Here is an 18647-nt window from a genome sequence, read left to right as displayed (position 1 = left end):
ATCTCCCTACCCATCACTACTGAAGCAGGAGTGGACTTGTTCTTGGCTGTGAGTACAGTGTGTCCTGGACCATCTTCCTGGGTTTGCAGAAGTTAAAGAGAAGTGTGATTCTTGAGGGAAGGGCGCTCATTTTACCTAGAAGAGAAATTTTTTTTTTTTTTTGGTTCTTTTTTTCGGAGCTGGGGATCGAACCCAGGGCCTTGCGCTTCCTAGGTAAGCGCTCTACCACTGAGCTAAATCCCCAGCCCCATAGAAGAGAAATTTGAAGGACAAGTGAGCTGCTGATACAATGGGCATCTGCCATTTTCTACTTGCCCTGGTCCCCCTTCTGCATGCTGACCTCTCTTCACTCTTGCGGAAGGAAGTGCCAAGGAAGGTATGTCCCAGCAGGGCCAACAGCAGCCCCTCCCTAAACTGTACCAACCTCAGGAAGTAGTAAACTAACTGCCTCCTGCAGTGCGGGGGGAGGGGGGAGGAAGCTGGTTGCCTCATGTTGGGACAGGCACAGGAGGAAGCCAAGAAGGATAATACAACTGGAAGGGTTGTCAAGTCTGGGGCCAGGGAGAAGGAGTGGGCACTAGGAAGCAGGGTTTCTGGATAGAAGGCATGGGTTGACCACTGACCTGGATCCTCTCACCCTCCCGATTCTTAGAACCCAGTCATAATCCGGTTCCTAGGGCCCAGGATGAGTTCAGACAGCACAATCACAAGCAGGATGCTGTCTGTACCTTCAGCTTTGTTTCCTAGGATACAGGCTCCTCCCCTGTGGGTCCAGGGCTTATCAACAGTGGCCACTGGAGTCTTCCCTGCCTGGGTGACCAGGTCAAAAATAAAATACACCGGGTTCTAGATTATGCATTTATAAATAAATAATCTCTGTGTGTTTTGTACCACGTCATAGTTTTGTGCCAGGGTTGAAAGCTATGCCCAAGCTCAGTCTCATGAGGTAGGAATTTAATTCCTACCCTGGGCTGCCAGGCAGATGGTACACCGGGCCTCCTACATGCATTCTAGCCAAAGAAGACAACTCTGTGTGCTAATCTGGCCTCCACAGCATACAAAGCTCTCCTAGTCAAACGAGAACTAACTGGGCCTCCTCTTACCTGGCTCAGGTTCTTGGTGAGCCCAGCCTGTGAGCAGAGCAGGAATTCCATCCCAAGGGGAGAGACACAATCTTCCCAGAAGCCCATGTGATTAAAAAAAAAAAGAAAGAAAGAAAAAAAAAAGCACCCTTTGGGGAGCCCAATCTATTGAACATGGAACCCACTTGTCTTACTTAGGTTCTAGTGCCATGAACAGACACCATGACCAAGGCAACTCTTATAAAGCGCAACATTTAATTGGAGCTGGCTTATACTTTCAGAGATTCAGTCCATGATCATCACGACAGGAAGCACAGCATTGTGCAGGCAGACATGGTGCTGGAAGGGCCAAGAGTTACACATTCTGATCCGCAGGCAGCAGACAGAGGCTGTGTGCTACACTGGGCATGGCTCGAGCATAGGAGACCTTAAAGCCTGTCCCCCACAGTGACACACTTCCTCCAACAAGGCCACACGTCCTAATAGTGCAACTGCCTATGGGCCAAGCATTCAAGGGCCAAACCTATTCAAACCACCGCATCACAGAAGATTCTATTTCCTTGAGAACTCCTCCTATTCTAATGAGGAACACCTACAAACCTTGGGGTGATCTGCCTTGTTGGAAAGGGGTACATTGCTCTCACAGGATATGGAATGCCCTATAACCCCCTCCCCTCTCATAAGAGAAACAATAATCTTTGTATCTGTATTTGTTCCTACCTTCCAGGAACTGCTCCACTCAAGATCACCAGTGACTTCCTCCCAGGTCCTTTAAGAGAGATTTTTTTTTTTTTTTTTTTTTGGTTCTTTTTTTCGGAGCTGGGGACCGAACCCAGGGCCTTGCGCTTCCTAGGTAAGCGCTCTACCACTGAGCTAAATCCCCAGCCCCGTTTTTTTCAAGCCTTTTTGACACCCTTAGTGACCTCAGCCTGTCTAGGAAAAATCTTAAGCTTACAGTGAACATCTTTCAACACCTTTGCTCTGTCCTCACCCTCCCTTTAACCTCATGGCCCCTGTAGGATAATGTCATTATGCAGATGAAGGCAGGTACAGGATAGAATGAGGCCTGTCATTGGAGGAGAAGGAAGGATGGGTGGGAGAAAAGTTTTAGAGGAGGAGGAGACTGGGGCAAGAGGAGAGGACTCGAGAGAACATGGAGGCGGATGTTAAGATTCCTCTCCACATTTACAGGTTGTTATAAATGTTCTTTTTTTTAAAAAATAATTATTTATTTATTTAAGGCATAAGATACAGAGTAGCTGTCTTCAGACACACCAGAAGAGGGGCATCGAATCCCATTACAGATGGTTGTGAGCCACCATGTGGTCGCTGGGAATTGAACTCAGGACCTCTGAAAGAGCAGCCGGTGCTCTTAACTGCTGCGCCATCTCTCCAGCCTTTTTTTTGTTTGTTTTGGTTTTTGGTTTTTGGTTTGTTTGGTTGTTTGTTTGTTTGTTTGTTTGTTTGTTTTGGAGTTGAGGACTGAACCCAGGGCCTTGAGCTTGCTAGGCAAGCGCTCTACCACTGAGCTAAATCCCCAACACCCCCTCCATGAATATTCTTAAGGGATGGATGTGTACAGGATTTTGTATGTCTAGATGAGCAAATTATATCTTATCAATTGGATCAGAGGTTATTGTGTTGTATGTTCTTTCATGTGGCGATTTAATTGAATTCAAGACGGACACACTGGGATGCCACGGAATTGAGATGTGTATGTCTGGCATGGTGGCAACCTGCCTTGGGAACTAGAGAGATTGTTGCCAGGCTCAGAGAGTAGCCATCGGCAGTGTGATATTGGAGCAGGTGAGAGGCTTTGCTGACTGAGCTGAAAATATCCAACATGAGGCCCCACGGTTCCAGCACCAGTTCGGGTAAAAGAAACCTCCTATTTAATTTTACCACAACAGCCCCCCCTTGCCCCCACTACCCAGAACCATATACAAATCTACAAACAGGACAGAAGACCAGGGCCCTGGCTGTTTCCCCTGATGACATGCTTCACCCTCCTTCTATCTATCTCCTTTTCCTACACGGGGGGCAAGGGGGGTCCTTAGATATCACCCCATTCTCAGAGAGGTGTGGTGGCACAAGCCTTTAATCCCAGCAATCAGGAGGCAGAGGCAGGCCAGGTGGGTGGCCAGCCTGGTCTACACAGACATTTCCAGCCAGGGTTACTTACTATACAGAGAAACTTTGTCTGGAAGCTACCCTCCCCCTCCTCACAACCACTCTCCTACAATAAACCAGCAAACAAGCAAACAAACAGAAACCATCCATTCCCTGAGAAACCCTCAGCTGACTACAAGGAGTCGCCTTGTGCTTCACCTCCTCACCCTCTGTCATACTGGGATGTCCACAGGGCAGCTTCTGTGCTCCACGGCAGATAAATAAGCAAATAATGAGAGTTCTGGGTGCTTACAGGGAAACAGTCTTCTCTCTCCAAAGGACACAAACTCCCTCGGGACTTTTTCTTGGCACTAACATGACCTGAAGGCAGGGAACAAGCACACATCTGTGCAGGCCTCGCAACCAGAGAGGGCATGAGACAGGAGGTCAGTTTCAGTCAAGCGTTAGGAGGTGGCGCACACTTTTAATCCCAGCACTTGGGAGGCAGAGGCAGGTAGACCTCCGAATTCAAGGCCAGCCTGGTCTACAGAATGAGTTCCAGGACAGCCAGGACTACAGGATGAAACCCTGTCTCCAAAAAGAAAAGAAAAAGAAAAAAGAAAAGGAATAAAAAGAAAGAGAAAAGAATGGGATTGGGGGTTTAGCTCAGTGGTAGAGCGCTTGCCTAGCAAGCGCAAGGCCCTGGGTTCGGTCCCCAGCTCCGAAAAAAAAAGAAAAAAAAAAAAAAAAAAGAAAGAGAAAAAAAAAAAAGAAAGAGGAAAAAAAAAAAAGAGGCGCTTTTTCTCTTCAGGCAGAGACAGGGTTTGGAAGTGGACAAGCACATCCCGACAGACCTTCCTCCCTCCTCCTCCTCATTCATCCACAGAGGATCTTGCAATAAAGAACCAGTCTGAGCAGGATAGCAGCCTTGGCCTGCACCTACACCAGTTTATTCAGGCATGAATAAGTGCCTAGGCTGATCCCTGTGTCCCTGATGAAGGCCTAGGCTCCGATGTGTGTTCCCATTAGCACGGCTTTAAGTTGGCTGACTAGAGTATAGCAGAACCTGAGGACAGGGCCCCAGCCTGTTTTCAAGGACTGGGCTCAGGGAGGCCTTAGCTTAGCCTACGCACAGAAACTGGCAAAAGAAAAGCCAGCAGGCATGGACAGGAAGGGTATGAGTATGGGAGGGTTGTGGTGGGGATGGAAAAGGACGCCGAGAGTAGACTGTGTATCTGCCCTGGGTTCACAAAGGGACAAAATTTCAAGAGGGGATGGGGGTGGATGGTGGTAGGTAGACGGAGGAATGGGACACCTAGAACCACAGATGGGGCAGGGTCACGATCAGGCAGGAAGTGTCCAGGCAGTGGTTAAAATGGGCCAATAATAAATGCCTAGGGACCCGAGACTGGTGAGCCACCGGTGTGCTGGGAGCTTGGTGGTGTCTGAGGGCTCGGAAGCCGCCTGGGAAGAGCTCAGGTATCTGTAACACGAGAGCCACACCGATATATTTAACCGGTTGTGTCGAAATGCATTCTGAGAGGCAAAAGCCAGGTCTAGGGGTACAGAGGGATCAGACCTCATATGTATTCCTGTTCTTCTGAGCTCCCTCCTGAGAGGCCCCTAAGACCACTCCCACCTAGCGAGCTTCTCTCCCTTGTCGCAGCTTTCCAGCGTGGCGCGTAGAAGTGCCGGATCTCAAGCTTTTGGGGCCTTAGAAGAATAGAAATAGTGGCTGATTCCAAGGACAGCGCCTGAGGATAGACTCGCTATGGTCTCTGTCACCCTCTCTTCTCCGTTCCTGCTACTCCGTGAATCTCAAGCACCAACCCCCAAGCCTTCCTTCTTGATTATGCCCTACAGCCACACTATGTACACAGAGAGCACTTTCCACAATATCCCTTTTATTAAAAAACCAAACAAAAAAACCAACCAAACAACAGCAGCAAATACCCTGCCTTAAATACAAATGGGCTAGCATCCGCGGCTCAAGGGCGCCCTCTGGACGCCCGGATACAACCGGAGACCCAGCAAGTCTTCCACTTCTGGTTGCCCGGCTTCTTAGAGCGTGGAGTGGTGGTGCCCGAGTCACCTGAGATACCGCAGATGGACTGATCGAGCCGCACACATCCGACTGTGTAGGAGGGCGTCATCTCCGACCGCGCAGTCTCTTCACCCGGTCTTCTCCCGGGTCTCAACTTGGGGCGTGCCACCCTTTCTCGCTGGAAAAAGTCAACACCAGCCACAATGGCAGCCACTGATGGGGGACCTGGCGACAGCAGCAGGTGGTGCCACGTACCTCAGAGTTTGGCTTGGGCTGAGCTGTGGGCAGATCAGCTCCTGGAGCTCCATTTCACTAGCGTAACCCTGAGACCCAGCCCCACAGAACTCTGGTTAAGGATAGGCAGGACAGCTGGAGACAGGATGGAGGCCCTTCTGGAAGAGACCACAGTTCCATAGACATTTTCTGCTCGTCCCAGGTTCTCAGGTTTTCTAAGCACCGCCACCAAGAGTCCATTATAATAAGGTCTAAGTTTCATGATCAGTGAAAGGGTGGTGACCGTCTTACCTAAAGTTACCTCTATTCTGGGTCTCTGGAGGTTCTGAATTTTTTTTAAAGTTTTGGGGTCCTGGCCCCCCTCGATGACATAAAAAGAAAGAAAAATAACCATTTGTTCCCCTGTGCCTTAGTGGGTGGGCTGGAAAGTGTGGGTGGGTTTACTTAGCTGCCTTCTTTCTCCACACATCTGAAGCTTGCGTCGGGGAAACCCCTTGGTCCACCTTAAAAAGCAAACAGCTATGTCGCTAGGGGCCCTCCCCCGCCCCACAGCTGGAAGTCCTGCCCCTGGGCAACATCCTCTGGCCAGTTCTGCTGCGTCCAGACTTGAGGAACTCCAGCCCTTTGACTCCATTCCTTTTCACTAAATGTTAGTTGCCCGCACAATGAAACGGGGTCATGGTTTTGATAGAGGGACCCACAAGAACCCTGTGCTCACCGGGTTCGAGTCCAGCAAGAGATCTGCTTCAGTTGGCAACTACAAACAATAGGAAACGCAACTGATTTGCTAGAGGGCTCGTTCAACCATTCACCCATGCACTTACTTTTAATATATTCTTTTTTAGATCGAATGGGTATGAGTGTTTTGCCTAAATGTGTGTCTGTGCACTACGTGTGTGCCTGCTGTCCATAGAGGGGCCTCTCATCTGTTGGGACTGGAGTTCTGAGGGTTCGTGATCCACCGAGTGGGGGCTGGGGATGAAAACTTAGAGGAGGCTCGGTGAGTAAAGGCAATTACCAAGTATGGCCCCTGAGTTCAGATCCCAGATCAGGTAAACACAGCAGCACTACAGGGCCTGGAGAGACAGCCAAACCCTTCAGCCAGTCAAGTTACTGATCTTCAAGTTCATTGAGACCCTGCTTCAAAAAGAAAGGTGGTTCGGTCCCCAGCTCCGAAAAAAAGAACCAAAAAAAAAAGGAAGGAGGGATGCCTCTTGTCTCAGGCCTCTGGGAAGAATATTACAGTCTCCTAATCCTGGGAGGTCTATGGTCTACATAAAGCGGTGTGAGAGTCATTGAGGGTGACGTCCTCACACAGCCATACAATACCCTGAGATTCCATCTCGCCTAGAATGGCTACCATCAAGAAAATAGCAATTGAGGGGTTGGGGATTTAGCTCAGTGGTAGAGCGCTTGCCTAGCAAACGCAAGGCCCTGGGTTCGGTCCCCAGCTCTGAAAAAAAGAAAAAAAAAAAAAAGAAAGAAAGAAAGAAAGAAAAGAAAATAGCTATTGGGGGTAGTGGGGCTGGAGAGATGGCTCAGTGGTTAAGAGCACTGACTGCTCTTGCAGAGGTCCTGAGTTCAATTCCCAGCAACCACATGGTGGCTCACAACCACCATCTGTAATGGGCTCTGACAGTGAACTCACACATATTAAATAAATAAGAAGGGGTTGGAGATTTAGCTCAGTGGTAGAGCGCTTGCCTAGGAAGCGCAAGGCCCTGGGTCCCCAGCTCTGAAAAAAAGAACCAAAAGAAAAAAAGAAAAAAAAAAAACTCAAATAAATAAGAAAAAGAAAATAGCAATGGGGTCTGAAGAGATAGCTCAGTGGTTAAGGGTATGTATTTATAGCACCTTTAGAGGACCTGGGTTGGATTCCCAGCATCACATGGGGCCTACTTAATTACCTTCTATATTTCCAGTTTCCCTGGAATCTAAATCCCTCTCTGGCCTTCTTCAACGCTGTACCCGTGTGGTGTGCATATATTCACGTAAGTAGAACACTTATACGTATAAAATAAAAAATAAAGTTTTAAAAAAGAAAAAGAGAGAGAGGGAGAGAAAATAACAATAAACACTGGTGGGGCTATGGAGAAAGAAAAACTGTTCCGCACTTTGGGTAGAAGTGTAACCCTGAGTGCTCACTATGGAAATCAACATGGAGGCCCTTTAGGAAACTAAGACAGGGGGCGGGAGAGATGGCTCCAAAGTTAAGAGTGCTTTCTGCCCTTCCCAAGGACCTGGGTTCGATTCCTAGCACCCATGTGGCTACTCAAAACCATCTATATGTAACGCAAGTCCCAGGAAATCCAACCTCCTCTTCTGGCCTCTGTAGGCACAGTGCACATGCCTAGATTCAGGCAAAACACCTACACACATAAAATAAATATTAAAAAAAAAAACTAAAAACAACCACCATTGTGACCCAGTTATGCTATCCTGGGATTCTAAGTCAGCAGACCACAGGGACAGCTGAACACGCCCCCTGCTGCACAACCGGCAGGCCCTAAAGAGGTGGCTGACTTTGGTGCCTATTAGCACACCAAAATGCATGCTGGCCTGCAGGCTCTCTCAGCATAGAAAATAGAAAATACCTGTTACAGAGTCCACGCTGGCATCCTGGCTCTCCACGCACCCACCCGCCCACCCACCTACCACCGCATCTTGGATTTCTCCAGCCATGCACTCTCTCAGTTGTCTTTTATCTTCCTCTCTTGGTCCTCCTCAGTTCTCTTTCTCCCCTCCCCCCACCACGGCCTGGTCCATTCTGCCGGCTGTGTTTAGTCTACTGCTCTCTCTCTCCCTGCTCTGGACTTTTTCAGATGCCCCCAGCTGTACTCTCCCTTACACCTCAATAAGAACCTTCCGTCAACCATGCCACGGCCACACTCTATAACTAATGTTCATTGCCACACTCGTCACTGTAGTCAAGGTGTGGATCCATCCTAGAGGTTCATCAAGAGACAAACAGATGAGGGAAGTGTGGAAAGTATGCACACTTATTATTATTATAATCTTATTTCGTTATAAAGAGAATGAAACCGAACATTTGATCGAGGAAAATGGATCAAGCTGGAGATCGTAATGTTAGGTGCTTTGAGCCAAACGGGGGCAAATATTGCATGCTTTCTCTCTCATTTATGGAACCCAGAATTAAATCAGACACGTGGGGTTGGGGATTTAGCTCAGTGGTAGAGCACTTGCCTAGCAAGTGGCCCTGGGTTCGGTCCCCAGCTCTGAAAAAAAAGAAAAAAGAAAAAAAAAATCAGACACGTGTATAGGACATGACAGGATGGGAGAGGACTCGATGAGGGAGGGAAGAGAGTAAGACAGAGTGGTGGAGGGCTGGGAAGATGTCTCCGCCCAGCGCGTAATAGATAAATCTGAGGCTGCTCTCTGAAAACAGCCAGGCATGAAACAGAGCTGTCGCTGGGTTCAGAGCCTCACACCCAGATGTCCGACACTGAGGAGGCTTAGAGAGCTTGAGGCCAGCCTCGGCTGCACAGTGAGACCTTGTCTAAAAGCAAGCCTGAAAAGAGAACAGGCTATGAAATTCCAGACCAGGGAAACCTTCGAGAGGGGGATTTGATAGACATGCAGATTAGTCTCTGCCTCAGAGACTCATACAGAATCTGAAACCAGTGGTGGGGGAAGCCATCTGTCTTAGCAGGCTTTCCAGGTGACTCTGACACAAGCCAGAGCTGGAGAAGCTCTGGAAAGTAGACAAAAGGGCAAAATTCACTTCTGCGGCTAGAAATGAGAAAAGGGCTAGCGGAGTGGAGTCAGTCAGTAAGACTCTTCTGAGCATGCTCAAGGCCCTGGGGTTGCCCCAGCAATTGGGTGGGAGGAAGACCAGGAGTAGAAAGTGGTGTCAGGCATGGTGGTTGCTGGACGGAATCCCACAGTTCAGAGGCTGAGGCAGGAGAATCCTGTGGATTTGAAGCCAGTTTGTGCTGCAGAATAAGTTCCAGGTCAGCTCAGGGTGAGATGCTGCATAAGGGGGAAAAAAAAAAAAAGAATTGGGGTTGGGGATTTAGCTCAATGGTAGAGTGCTTGCCTAGCAAGCGCAAGGCCCTGGGTTCTGGTCCTCAGCTCAAAAAAGCAGGGTTGGGGATTTAGCTCAGTGGTAGAGCGCTTGCCTAGGAAGCGCAAGGCCCTGGGTTCGGTCCCCAACTCCGAAAAAAAGAACCAAAAAAAAAAAAAAAGCAAAAAACAAACAAACAAACAAAAACAAAAAACAACAAAAAAACCACATGTACACAATCACAAACATACACACTCACACACATATACACACATGCACACACACACACACAGGGCACACGTTACGTGTTGATTCGGAAACAAAGGACTGCTATCCAGCAGAGGAATGTGAGAAAGGTTAATCCAGGAAGCACTCCCTATGGAGAAGCATCATTTGACCATAGTGCTGTCTCCTTGGTTATTCGGGAGAATTTACCAAACTGCATATTCAGATGTGTGCGTTTCTGTTTTGTCTCCTCCTCTGCTTTCTCCTCCTCTTCTTCCTCTTCCTCCCTGTGCCCCCCCTCCTTGATTTGTTTTGTTTTTGAGTCACAGGTCTCATGTATTCCAGACTGACTTCAAGGTCCCCGTGTATCAGTGTATCAGAGAAGGAACTCCAGACATGTCACCACACTTGTGTTCGTTTGTTTGTTTGTTTGTTTGTTTTTTGTCTTCCCTGTGAGTGATGTACAATGGAGCATTGGAAAGAATACAAAACCTACTTATGCTGTCACTGTGCATGCCTGGCCCTACTTCATATCAGTCTCTCTCTCTCTCTCTCTCTCTCTCTCTCTCTCTCTCTCCCTCTCTCTCTCTCTCTCCTCTCCCCTCCACTCTCTCTCTAACTACTAGTGCAAACTCAAAGCCTTGAGCACACTAGGAGAGGTTTTACTACTGAGAGGAATCTCAGCCCAGCTCTTGTTGCTGACAGTAACACAGAGATTTAGAGAGAACAGAGAAGCACAGTGGCAACCGGGTGGTGGCGCACACCTTTAATTCTAGCACTCGGGAGGCAGAGGCAGGCAGACCTCTGTGAGCTCGAGGCCAGCTTGGTCCACAGAGAGAGTTCCAAGCCAAAGCTACAGAAAGCTTGGTGTCACTCATCTGTCCCAACAGAGGCTCAGAGAAGTGACTGAGCTACCCAAAGTCCCCTCAAAGTAGCACCAGGGTCGAGGGCTCCGGACTCCCTTGCAGAACTTGCACTGCAAAGAGGAGAGATTACCGGTCAGGTCAGCCGCTCCTTTCCCTTGACTCCTTTGACTTGGGTCTTGGGAGGAGGGCCAAGTCGGCTGTGGACGATGCTTTTCTTATCCTGCTGCAACTTCCTTTCTGGGAACCAGGAACCTGATTCTGGGCAAAGACAATAAAATTCATCTGAAGGGCTCCTCCTGCCCCCACCCGGATGGGCATCACGTGGCCCCTGGTTAGCAAACCAGGAAAATTCCATCCCTTGCACACTTAGCCTCGCATACCCATCCGCTCGATCACCCTGGCACACTTAGCGTCCCTTACCCACCTTCTGAATTCACCACACACTCTTGGCACATTCTTTTCAACCTCATCTTCTTTCACCTCTCGCTCGGCCGAAGAGCCAGCCTTTTCCTTACTTGTCCCATTGGTCACCACAGACCAACCATGTCCCTAGGGCAACTGAAATTCCAGGCAGTGGGCGAGGAGGATGAGGAGGACGAGGAGGAGAGCTTAGACTCTGTGAAGGCCCTGACTGCCAAACTTCAGCTACAGACCCGACGGCCCTCATATCTGGAGTGGACTGCCAGAGTCCAGAGCCGGGCCTGGTGCAGAGCCCAAGCTAGACCTGAGCCGGTGGGACCTGGGGCCATCTGTGGCTTCGACTCCATGGATTCAGCGCTTGAGTGGCTCAGACGGGAGCTGGTGAGTCTGGTGGGTTAAACAGACTTGCATCGGGTCTTTGAGCCAGTCCTTTTAAAGGCCCAAGAATGTGGGATTGGGAGATGAGAATGGACCAATATCCACAGTTGTCCCTCACTGCTGTGCCCTAGGACAAAGGAGCCAGGAATTGAGCTGTCCACTGTTTTCTTTGCGGAGCTAAATCTGGGGGGGGGGGGGAGTAGACGCTGGAGAGTGGGTTCTCAATCTGTGGGTCGCGACCCCTCTCAGAATCCAACGGTCCTTTCAGATAGGTTGCATATTATCAGATCTCCTGCATATCAGATATTTATATTGCAATTCATAGCAGTAGCAAAATTACGGTTACAAAGTAGCAACGAAAGTAATTTTGGAGTCATCACCGCATGAGGAGCTGTATTAACTGGTCAGCATTAGGAAGGTTGAGAAGCACTGTCCTAAAGAGCAGAGACAGCCAAGAAAAGCAGAGCCCGATGGTGCTGTCAGTTATACTCTGAGGAGGGGAGAGTTGAATATTAGCTGTCAGCCCAACGTGTGCAAACGTAAGAATGTCCAGTTCAGCTCGGTTGAGTCATCTCGGTTAGTTTGTGATGACGTGCCAGATAGCTATAATTTGCATATTAATGGTTCCTTGGCTTGGTTTGAGAACCACCAATCCGGAAAAAGATCTGCGAGACCGAGACGATGAAGTGAGTTGAGAACACGTTTGTGAGGCGGGAGGCTACTCTAGCAAACTCACGCCCCCTTTTGGTCACAGCAGGAGATGCGGGCTCAGGACCGGCAGCTGGCGGGGCAGCTGCTCAGGCTGCGGGCCCAGCTGCACCGACTGAAAGTGGACCAAGTCTGTCACCTGCACCAGGAGCTTCTGGATGAGGCCGAGCTGGAGATGGAGTTGGAGTCTGGGATGGGCCTGGCTCTGGCCCCACCGCTGCGGCATCTGGGACTCACGCGCATGAACATCAGTGCCAGACGCTTCACCCTCTGCTGAGAAGCACTTGGGTGTTTCTGCAAGATCTGGGGAGAAGGAAGGAAGAGGGACCCCAGAGGTTCTGGCGCCTGCTGGGGAGGATGGGCACGGCTAGGTTTCTGAATGCTGAATTCAAAGAGCACAGCGCTCCAGGAAGAGGGAGAGAGGGAACTCGGGCCCCAAATTTCTTAATAAAAAAGCATTGAATCCCATCAAGGTCTCTGTATGACTGTCACGGAGCCTAAAGGTTGTTGTAGGTCCACCCTCTGTCACTGGGACTAGGGACTCACAACAGGAGACAAGATGGCACCCAGCCTCCATAACAGCGCCTGATCTATTTCTCTACCTTTATCAAAACCAGAAATAGAAGAAACAACAAAATTTAAAATGAAGATTTATTGTGGTTGTTAATTGTGTGTGAGTGCGCCCAGAGAGGCCAGAAGAGGTTATTGGATTAACTGGAGCTGGAGTTACGGGCTGTGGTAAGCTGCCTGTTGTGGATGAGGGCAACCGAACTCAGATCCCCTCTAAGAGGAGCAAGTAGTCGTTTGTTTGTTTGTTTGTTTGTTTGTTTGTTTTGTTTTTGACTCCTGAGCCATCTCTCCAGCCCCCAGACTTAAAACCTTATACCATTCTCATGACAGGTGAGAATGCAGAAAGTGGTAGGTAGTTCTGTGTTCAAATTAACTCCCCTATTTATTTTATCTTCCTTTCTTTCTTTCTTTCTTTCTTTCTTTCTTTCTTTCTTTCTTTCTTTCTTTCTGTCTTTCTGTCTTTCTGTCTTTCTGTCTTTCTTTCTTTTTTCTTTTACCAAGATCCAGGGTCTTGCTACATAGCTCTGCCTGTCCTGAAACCCACTCTGTAGACCATACTGGCCTTGAACTCACAGAGATTCACCTGCCTCTGCCTCTGGAGTGCCAGCATTACAGGTGTGCACCATTCTGCCTGGCTTCCCCTAGTTATCTCTATTAGACAATGAAAAGATCAAGCCACTGTGAAGCCATATTTCTTTAATCCTAGCATCTAAGAGGCAGAGACAGGCGGATCTCTGTGAGCTTGAGGCCAGCCTGGTCTACAGAGTGAGTTCCAGGTCAGCAAGGACCACCTAGAAAGAGATCCTGTCTCCAAAAATCCAAAAATAATCAAACAAACAAACAAATTAAGAAAAAACAAACAGGGGCTGGGGATTTAGCTCAGTGGTAGAGCGCTTGCCTAGCAAGCGCAAGGCCCTGGGTTCAGTCCCCAGCTCCGGAAAAAAAAAAAACAAGCAAAGAGTCGCTCCCTCTCCCTTCCTCCAGCTGAGAACCGAACTCAGGGCCTTGCAGCGATTGCTAATTCTTGCTCCACAGGCAGCCAGATACGCCTTACTTTAGAGCACACCAAACAAATTCAAGCACTGCTCCTTAGCATGGTGCCCCCAGGCATGTGCTGAAGTTGAGAAGAGCTGTAAAACGCTAAGTTTTTTTTTTTTTTGGTTCTTTTTTTTCGGAGCTGGGGACCGAACTCCGGGCCTTGCGGTTCCTAGGTAAGCGCTCTACCACTGAGCTAAATCCCCAGCCCCAACGCTAAGGTTTTTAAGTGAGGGTGGCTGGCTGTGCACCACGTCTGGAGACACATCTGCTGGCTCTGTCACTCTGAGGGTTGGGTTTTGTTTTTTTTTTTTCTTTTTTTTTCTTTTTTCTTTTTTCTCAGCCTTTGTTTCTGTGTTTCTCTCTTTGTCTGACTTTCCAACTCAGGCTTCCTCCCCCCCCCCATTTCCTGTTCCCCCTTTCCTCTGCAGCTGAGGTGCACACAGCTTCAGCTCCTACCTCACAAACCCCAACAATGCTCTGTGGGCTCCCCTCCCCCACCCGCTCACTCAGCGTAGCTCAGGAGGTGACACATTTACACTTTCCTTCCAGTGAGGTCAGGACCCATTCTTGGCCCCCATAGGGGCCATTTGGGGTTCCTCACATCACTGATAGCCTAGCCCTCTGCCTGTGGTGGACACAATCCTCACTTTTGCCTGCCGGCAGCAAAGTTCTTAAACTCCTGCTGATGTCAGAATGTCCCCTGCCTGCCACAGATGCCCGTGCTTTCTCTGTCCTGTACCTGTGGCAATACATGGTTATGGTTATGTGCTTGCTCCCTTGGGGTGTGGCCTTGCTGCTACTGGAATTACCTTTTTCAGCTGTGCTGTCCTGTCCCCTGCCTGTTGTTCTATTCATCTATCTATCTATCTATCTGTCTATCTATCTATCTATCTATCTATCTATCTATCTATCTATCTCTTTAGATATCTATCTATGTATTTAGACATGTATGTAATGTATATATGTAACTATGTATCTATGTATCTATTATGTATGTATCTATGTATGTATCTATATATGTATGTATTATGTATCTCTCTATGTATCTATTATGTATGTATGTATGTATCTATCCTATCTATCTATCTATCTATCTATCTATCTCTTTAGATATCTATGTATTTAGACATGTATGTAATGTATATATGTAACTATGTATCTATGCATCTATTATGTATGTATCTATGTATCTATGTATGTATCTATATATGTATTTATCTATGTATCTGTCTATGTATCTATCATGTATGTATGTATCTATCCTATCTATCTATCTATCTATCTATCTATCTATCTATCTATCTATCTATCGAGACAAAGTCTTTTTATGTAGCTCTGGCTGTCCTAGAACTCACTATGTAAGCTAGTCTGGCCTGAAACTCACATCCATCTGCCAGCCTCTGCCTCCGGAATGCTGGGATTAAGGCTGTGCACCACCATGCCCCAGCCTGTCACTATAGCCTTAAGGCATGAGGTAATCTTTTCTTCTTCCTGAAGCAGGCTGTCGACATTGGACTATCAGAGGCCTGCCCTGGGACTCTAACCCAGCTGCTGTCCTGTTACACAAGATGACATGGGTACTGCTCTACCAGAGAATGGGACTGCTGGTTCTGCTATAGAACATGCAACTATTTAACAGAGACACTGACTGGGCTTCCACTCTGAGCAAGAGACGCCTTTGCTGTCAGGCTAAATTAAAGGCCACCCAGTTCCTGCACAGCACAACCATAGTTGTCTGTAGCACCATTTCCTCTCCCTGTAAGCTGAACTTGTAAGCTCATGGGGGTAAAGGCTCCCTTTGGATCTCTTACCCAGGAGTATCTTAGAGGGCAGGAGGAGCGCTCTGTCAAACATCCTTTCCTGCCATGTATAGTGAGCTGATTATTTAATCCCAGTACTGGGGAGGAAGAGGCAGGTGAATCTCTGTGAGTTCAAGGCAACAATGGTCTGGTCTACATAGCAAGTTTCAGAATAGTCAGGGCTATACTCATTTTTTAAAAAATTCTCTCATTGGTGGTCATTGTTGTTGTTGTTGTTGTTTTTGTTGATGATGATGATGATGACAATGACAGTGATGATTGGTTTTTTGAGACCCGGGCTTGAAGAGTTCAGGCTGGTCTGGAACTCTGTATGTAACCACTCCTGTCTGCCTCCAGAATGCTGGGATTATAGACCTGTGCCATCATACATGACCTTCCCTTCCACTTCCCCCACTAAGTGCCTCCCTCAGTATGAGTAGAAGCTGGCCTGGGAATGTATGGGACCCGAGAGGCTTAGAGGGTCTAGGCCTATGGCGGCAGGAAGCCTGGGGTGCTGGAGGCTTGTGGTTGGGTTGCTGGGGTTGGGTTGGCTGCGGAGCCCTCAGAAGGAGACAGGAAGTCAGGGTGGAACGTGGGCGCGAGGAGACAGGTGGTGACTACGAAGGCGAGGAGAGCTGAAACCGGGTCCAAGCAGCCAAGTCAGGCCAGGGGCATCATGTGAATAGGCCAGAAGGCTCCCAGGCTGGGCAGGTAAGGGCTACTGGGAACAACAGTGGGGAGGTGGGCTATGGTGGGAGTCAGACAGCAGAAGACTGCATCTGTGGAGGGCCAGGCTGCCTAGGTGTGCAGTTGCCTTTCAGAAATGTCTTCCTGGAGGTTGGCTGGGTTGGTGGCTCTTGCCCCTGCCATCAGTTGTCCATCACTCACCACGTACTTCTCGAAGATCCAGCACGATGTCAAGTGTTAAGGTGGCCATCAGCAGTCACCAGTTCAGTTCCTTGAGCTCATAGGATGAGGTGTCTGAGGCCCGACGGTGGCTATGACCCTGCCTAACCCATACCTCCTCACACTGGTCAGTGGCACAGCAGGACCTTTCGAGAGAGTGATGGCTTAAGCTGGGCTCCTCCTACGCCTGTGTCACACAGAGTGATTAGATGGGCAGTCTTGAGGGCAGGGACCCAGGAATCGATCCCCGGGTCTCTGAGGCAGACCTGAGTGGCAGAAACTCATGAAAGAATAACCCACGGGATCCAGGTGGACATATGAGAATTGATGGGAGCCTTAGGCACCAGCAACCCGAACGACCGAGAAGTCACCAGAGAAGCGGATAGATATGTGAGGGTGCTTATTCAGAATGGACGTGTGTTTCCTGGGGAAGTTGGAAGTGAATGAGATGGGAGAAGGGAAGAGGACAGAATATTTTTATCTTGGACGGGGTAGAGCTGGCGCAGAGCAAGAACTTCTGAACTTCCCTCTGGAATATCACCGCTCCTGTCCTGCCAAGTGTCAGGACAGGATATCCTTGCCTTTGCCCTTGTCCCCGTCCTGTCTTAACTCAGTTATATTTGTGTGTACATGTTGGCCTTCGTGATTCTTGCTTCAGACCCTAAAGGGTAGAGACCCAGAATCTTGTCACCAACCACTTCCCTCCCGTTTTCTCACTAACTCTAAACTCTGGGGGACAGGCTCTACCTCCGCTGGCTCTCCAGGTTTCCCTTGCCTTGCCGGAGATGTTCATAAAACAGACTTTCCATCTCGTCAGCATATGCCAGCCTCTTCCAAGACCTCTCGCCTCCTTTCGGGGCAGGAAACACTGGTCTTCCCGTGTCTCATCTGTCCTTGAACAGCAGTCCCCTAGGCGCCTGGCCCTGTGCTGACTGGGAGAGGAAGCCAACAGGGTCCCTCATTCTTGGAGCTCAGGATGGTGGCTCTTCTCAAAAGAGCCCAGAGGACAAAAGCAGAGAATGGGTTGAGACCAGACAGGAGGGAGAAGTTTCTTTCAAGGGAATCCAGAAGCTTCCTGAACAAGGCAGTATTGGGAAGGCTCATTCTGGAAGGATCTTGGAACAGAAAGCTAAGGTTCCTAGTCCCTGGTGCTGCTCTCCGGGACCATAGAGACCTCAGAATAAAGTCAATAGTGCAAGGGGTGTGGTATAATATAAACACACACACACACACACACACACACACACACACACACACACCCCTTTTTCAGCATCAGAGAGGCCCAGGAACAATTCCAGGCTGGCTGTTTGTCTGGGTGAGCAGTTGGCTCACTCCAAATTTCAGTCTGTTTATAAAGACACAGTAACAAAGCCCTTGCTTTTAAAGTGCCTGGCAAAATCAAAGAGATAATACTGACAATGTGCCCAGAGTAGGTCCGACACACAGTAGGTGCTTAAGGGAAGCTACGCACTTCCTTTCCAATACTGTTGGTTCACACCCAAATGACACCTATTCAGGGCCTTGGCATGACAGTAAACCACCCAGTCCCTCACGCTTGTGGTACAGTTCTGCAAATGAGCTTGTTTCCTGTATAGAGTCGGGTGTGGAACTCCCAGGAAGGCCAGATTCTGACCTGAGAGAAGAAGGATCTATCGTAGGAGCCAGATTCTCAGCCAGACTCCATTTTGTATCGTCTGGCCCACAGAAACACTGGGGCAGGAGCATGGAGAGTTTGAGACCAACACGGGCTACATGGCTAGACTTCATCTTAGAAAAAGTCCAGACATACTCATACGCCTATCTTCCCTGTTCAGAGCTCCTTATAGACTGTAGGGAAATTTACGTGTGCAGGCTCAGTCAGAGGTAGGATCCTACAAAGCCTTACACACCGTCACAGTCTTGCTGGCCAGTTTAAATCAGAGGAGGATGCTGAGGTAGGAGAAAGATAGGCCCCAAGTAACATTTAGTAAAGTGGGGATGTTTCTCCTGTCCCCTGTCTTTAACTCTAGATCTTGTGCATGGGTCTGCACTGGAATCTAAAGATGTGATCATTAATAGTTTCCCCCAGTGTGAGTCTGGAACGTGTAACGCTGAACTGGTAACCCTTGCACTGGAAGGAAAGAAAAGGTCCGTGATGCACCTGGGAAGAGAATGTCTCAGAGCCAACCAACATGGCTTCCGTGACAAACTGCCCTATGGGAACCTCAGGGTCAATTCTGGCTTGTTATATCTCTGCAGAGAAGA

General features: G+C 48.8%; 2 protein-coding genes across 3 annotated transcripts in view; both read left to right on the top strand.

The window, feature by feature from the left end:
• Window positions 1-10957: 10957 nt before the first annotated feature.
• Window positions 10958-12558, top strand: Fam167b (family with sequence similarity 167, member B). The gene is given in 2 exon segments (NM_001399005.1): window positions 10958-11385; window positions 12137-12558. Coding segments are annotated over 2 exon segments (489 nt in total). The 5' UTR covers window positions 10958-11127; the 3' UTR covers window positions 12368-12558.
• A 3495-nt stretch (window positions 12559-16053) lies between these two features.
• The window catches only part of Lck (LCK proto-oncogene, Src family tyrosine kinase), a 28448-nt gene continuing 25854 nt past the window's right edge, over window positions 16054-18647 (top strand). Inside the window, exon 1 of one of the 2 annotated variants that reach the window (XM_087548719.1) lies at window positions 16054-16208. The gene's annotated coding sequence lies outside the window, so the exon portion shown is untranslated. The remainder of the gene's footprint in view (window positions 16209-18647) is intronic. The other variant, NM_001415870.1, reaches the window with a different exon arrangement.

Source organism: Rattus norvegicus, chromosome 5, assembly GCF_021556685.1.
Source record: "Rattus norvegicus strain SHRSP/BbbUtx chromosome 5, alternate assembly SHRSP_T2T, whole genome shotgun sequence".
Taxonomy (NCBI): Eukaryota; Metazoa; Chordata; class Mammalia; order Rodentia; family Muridae; genus Rattus; species Rattus norvegicus.
Note: the sequence above shows the minus strand (reverse complement) of the source record. Positions and strands in the feature narration are given on the sequence as shown.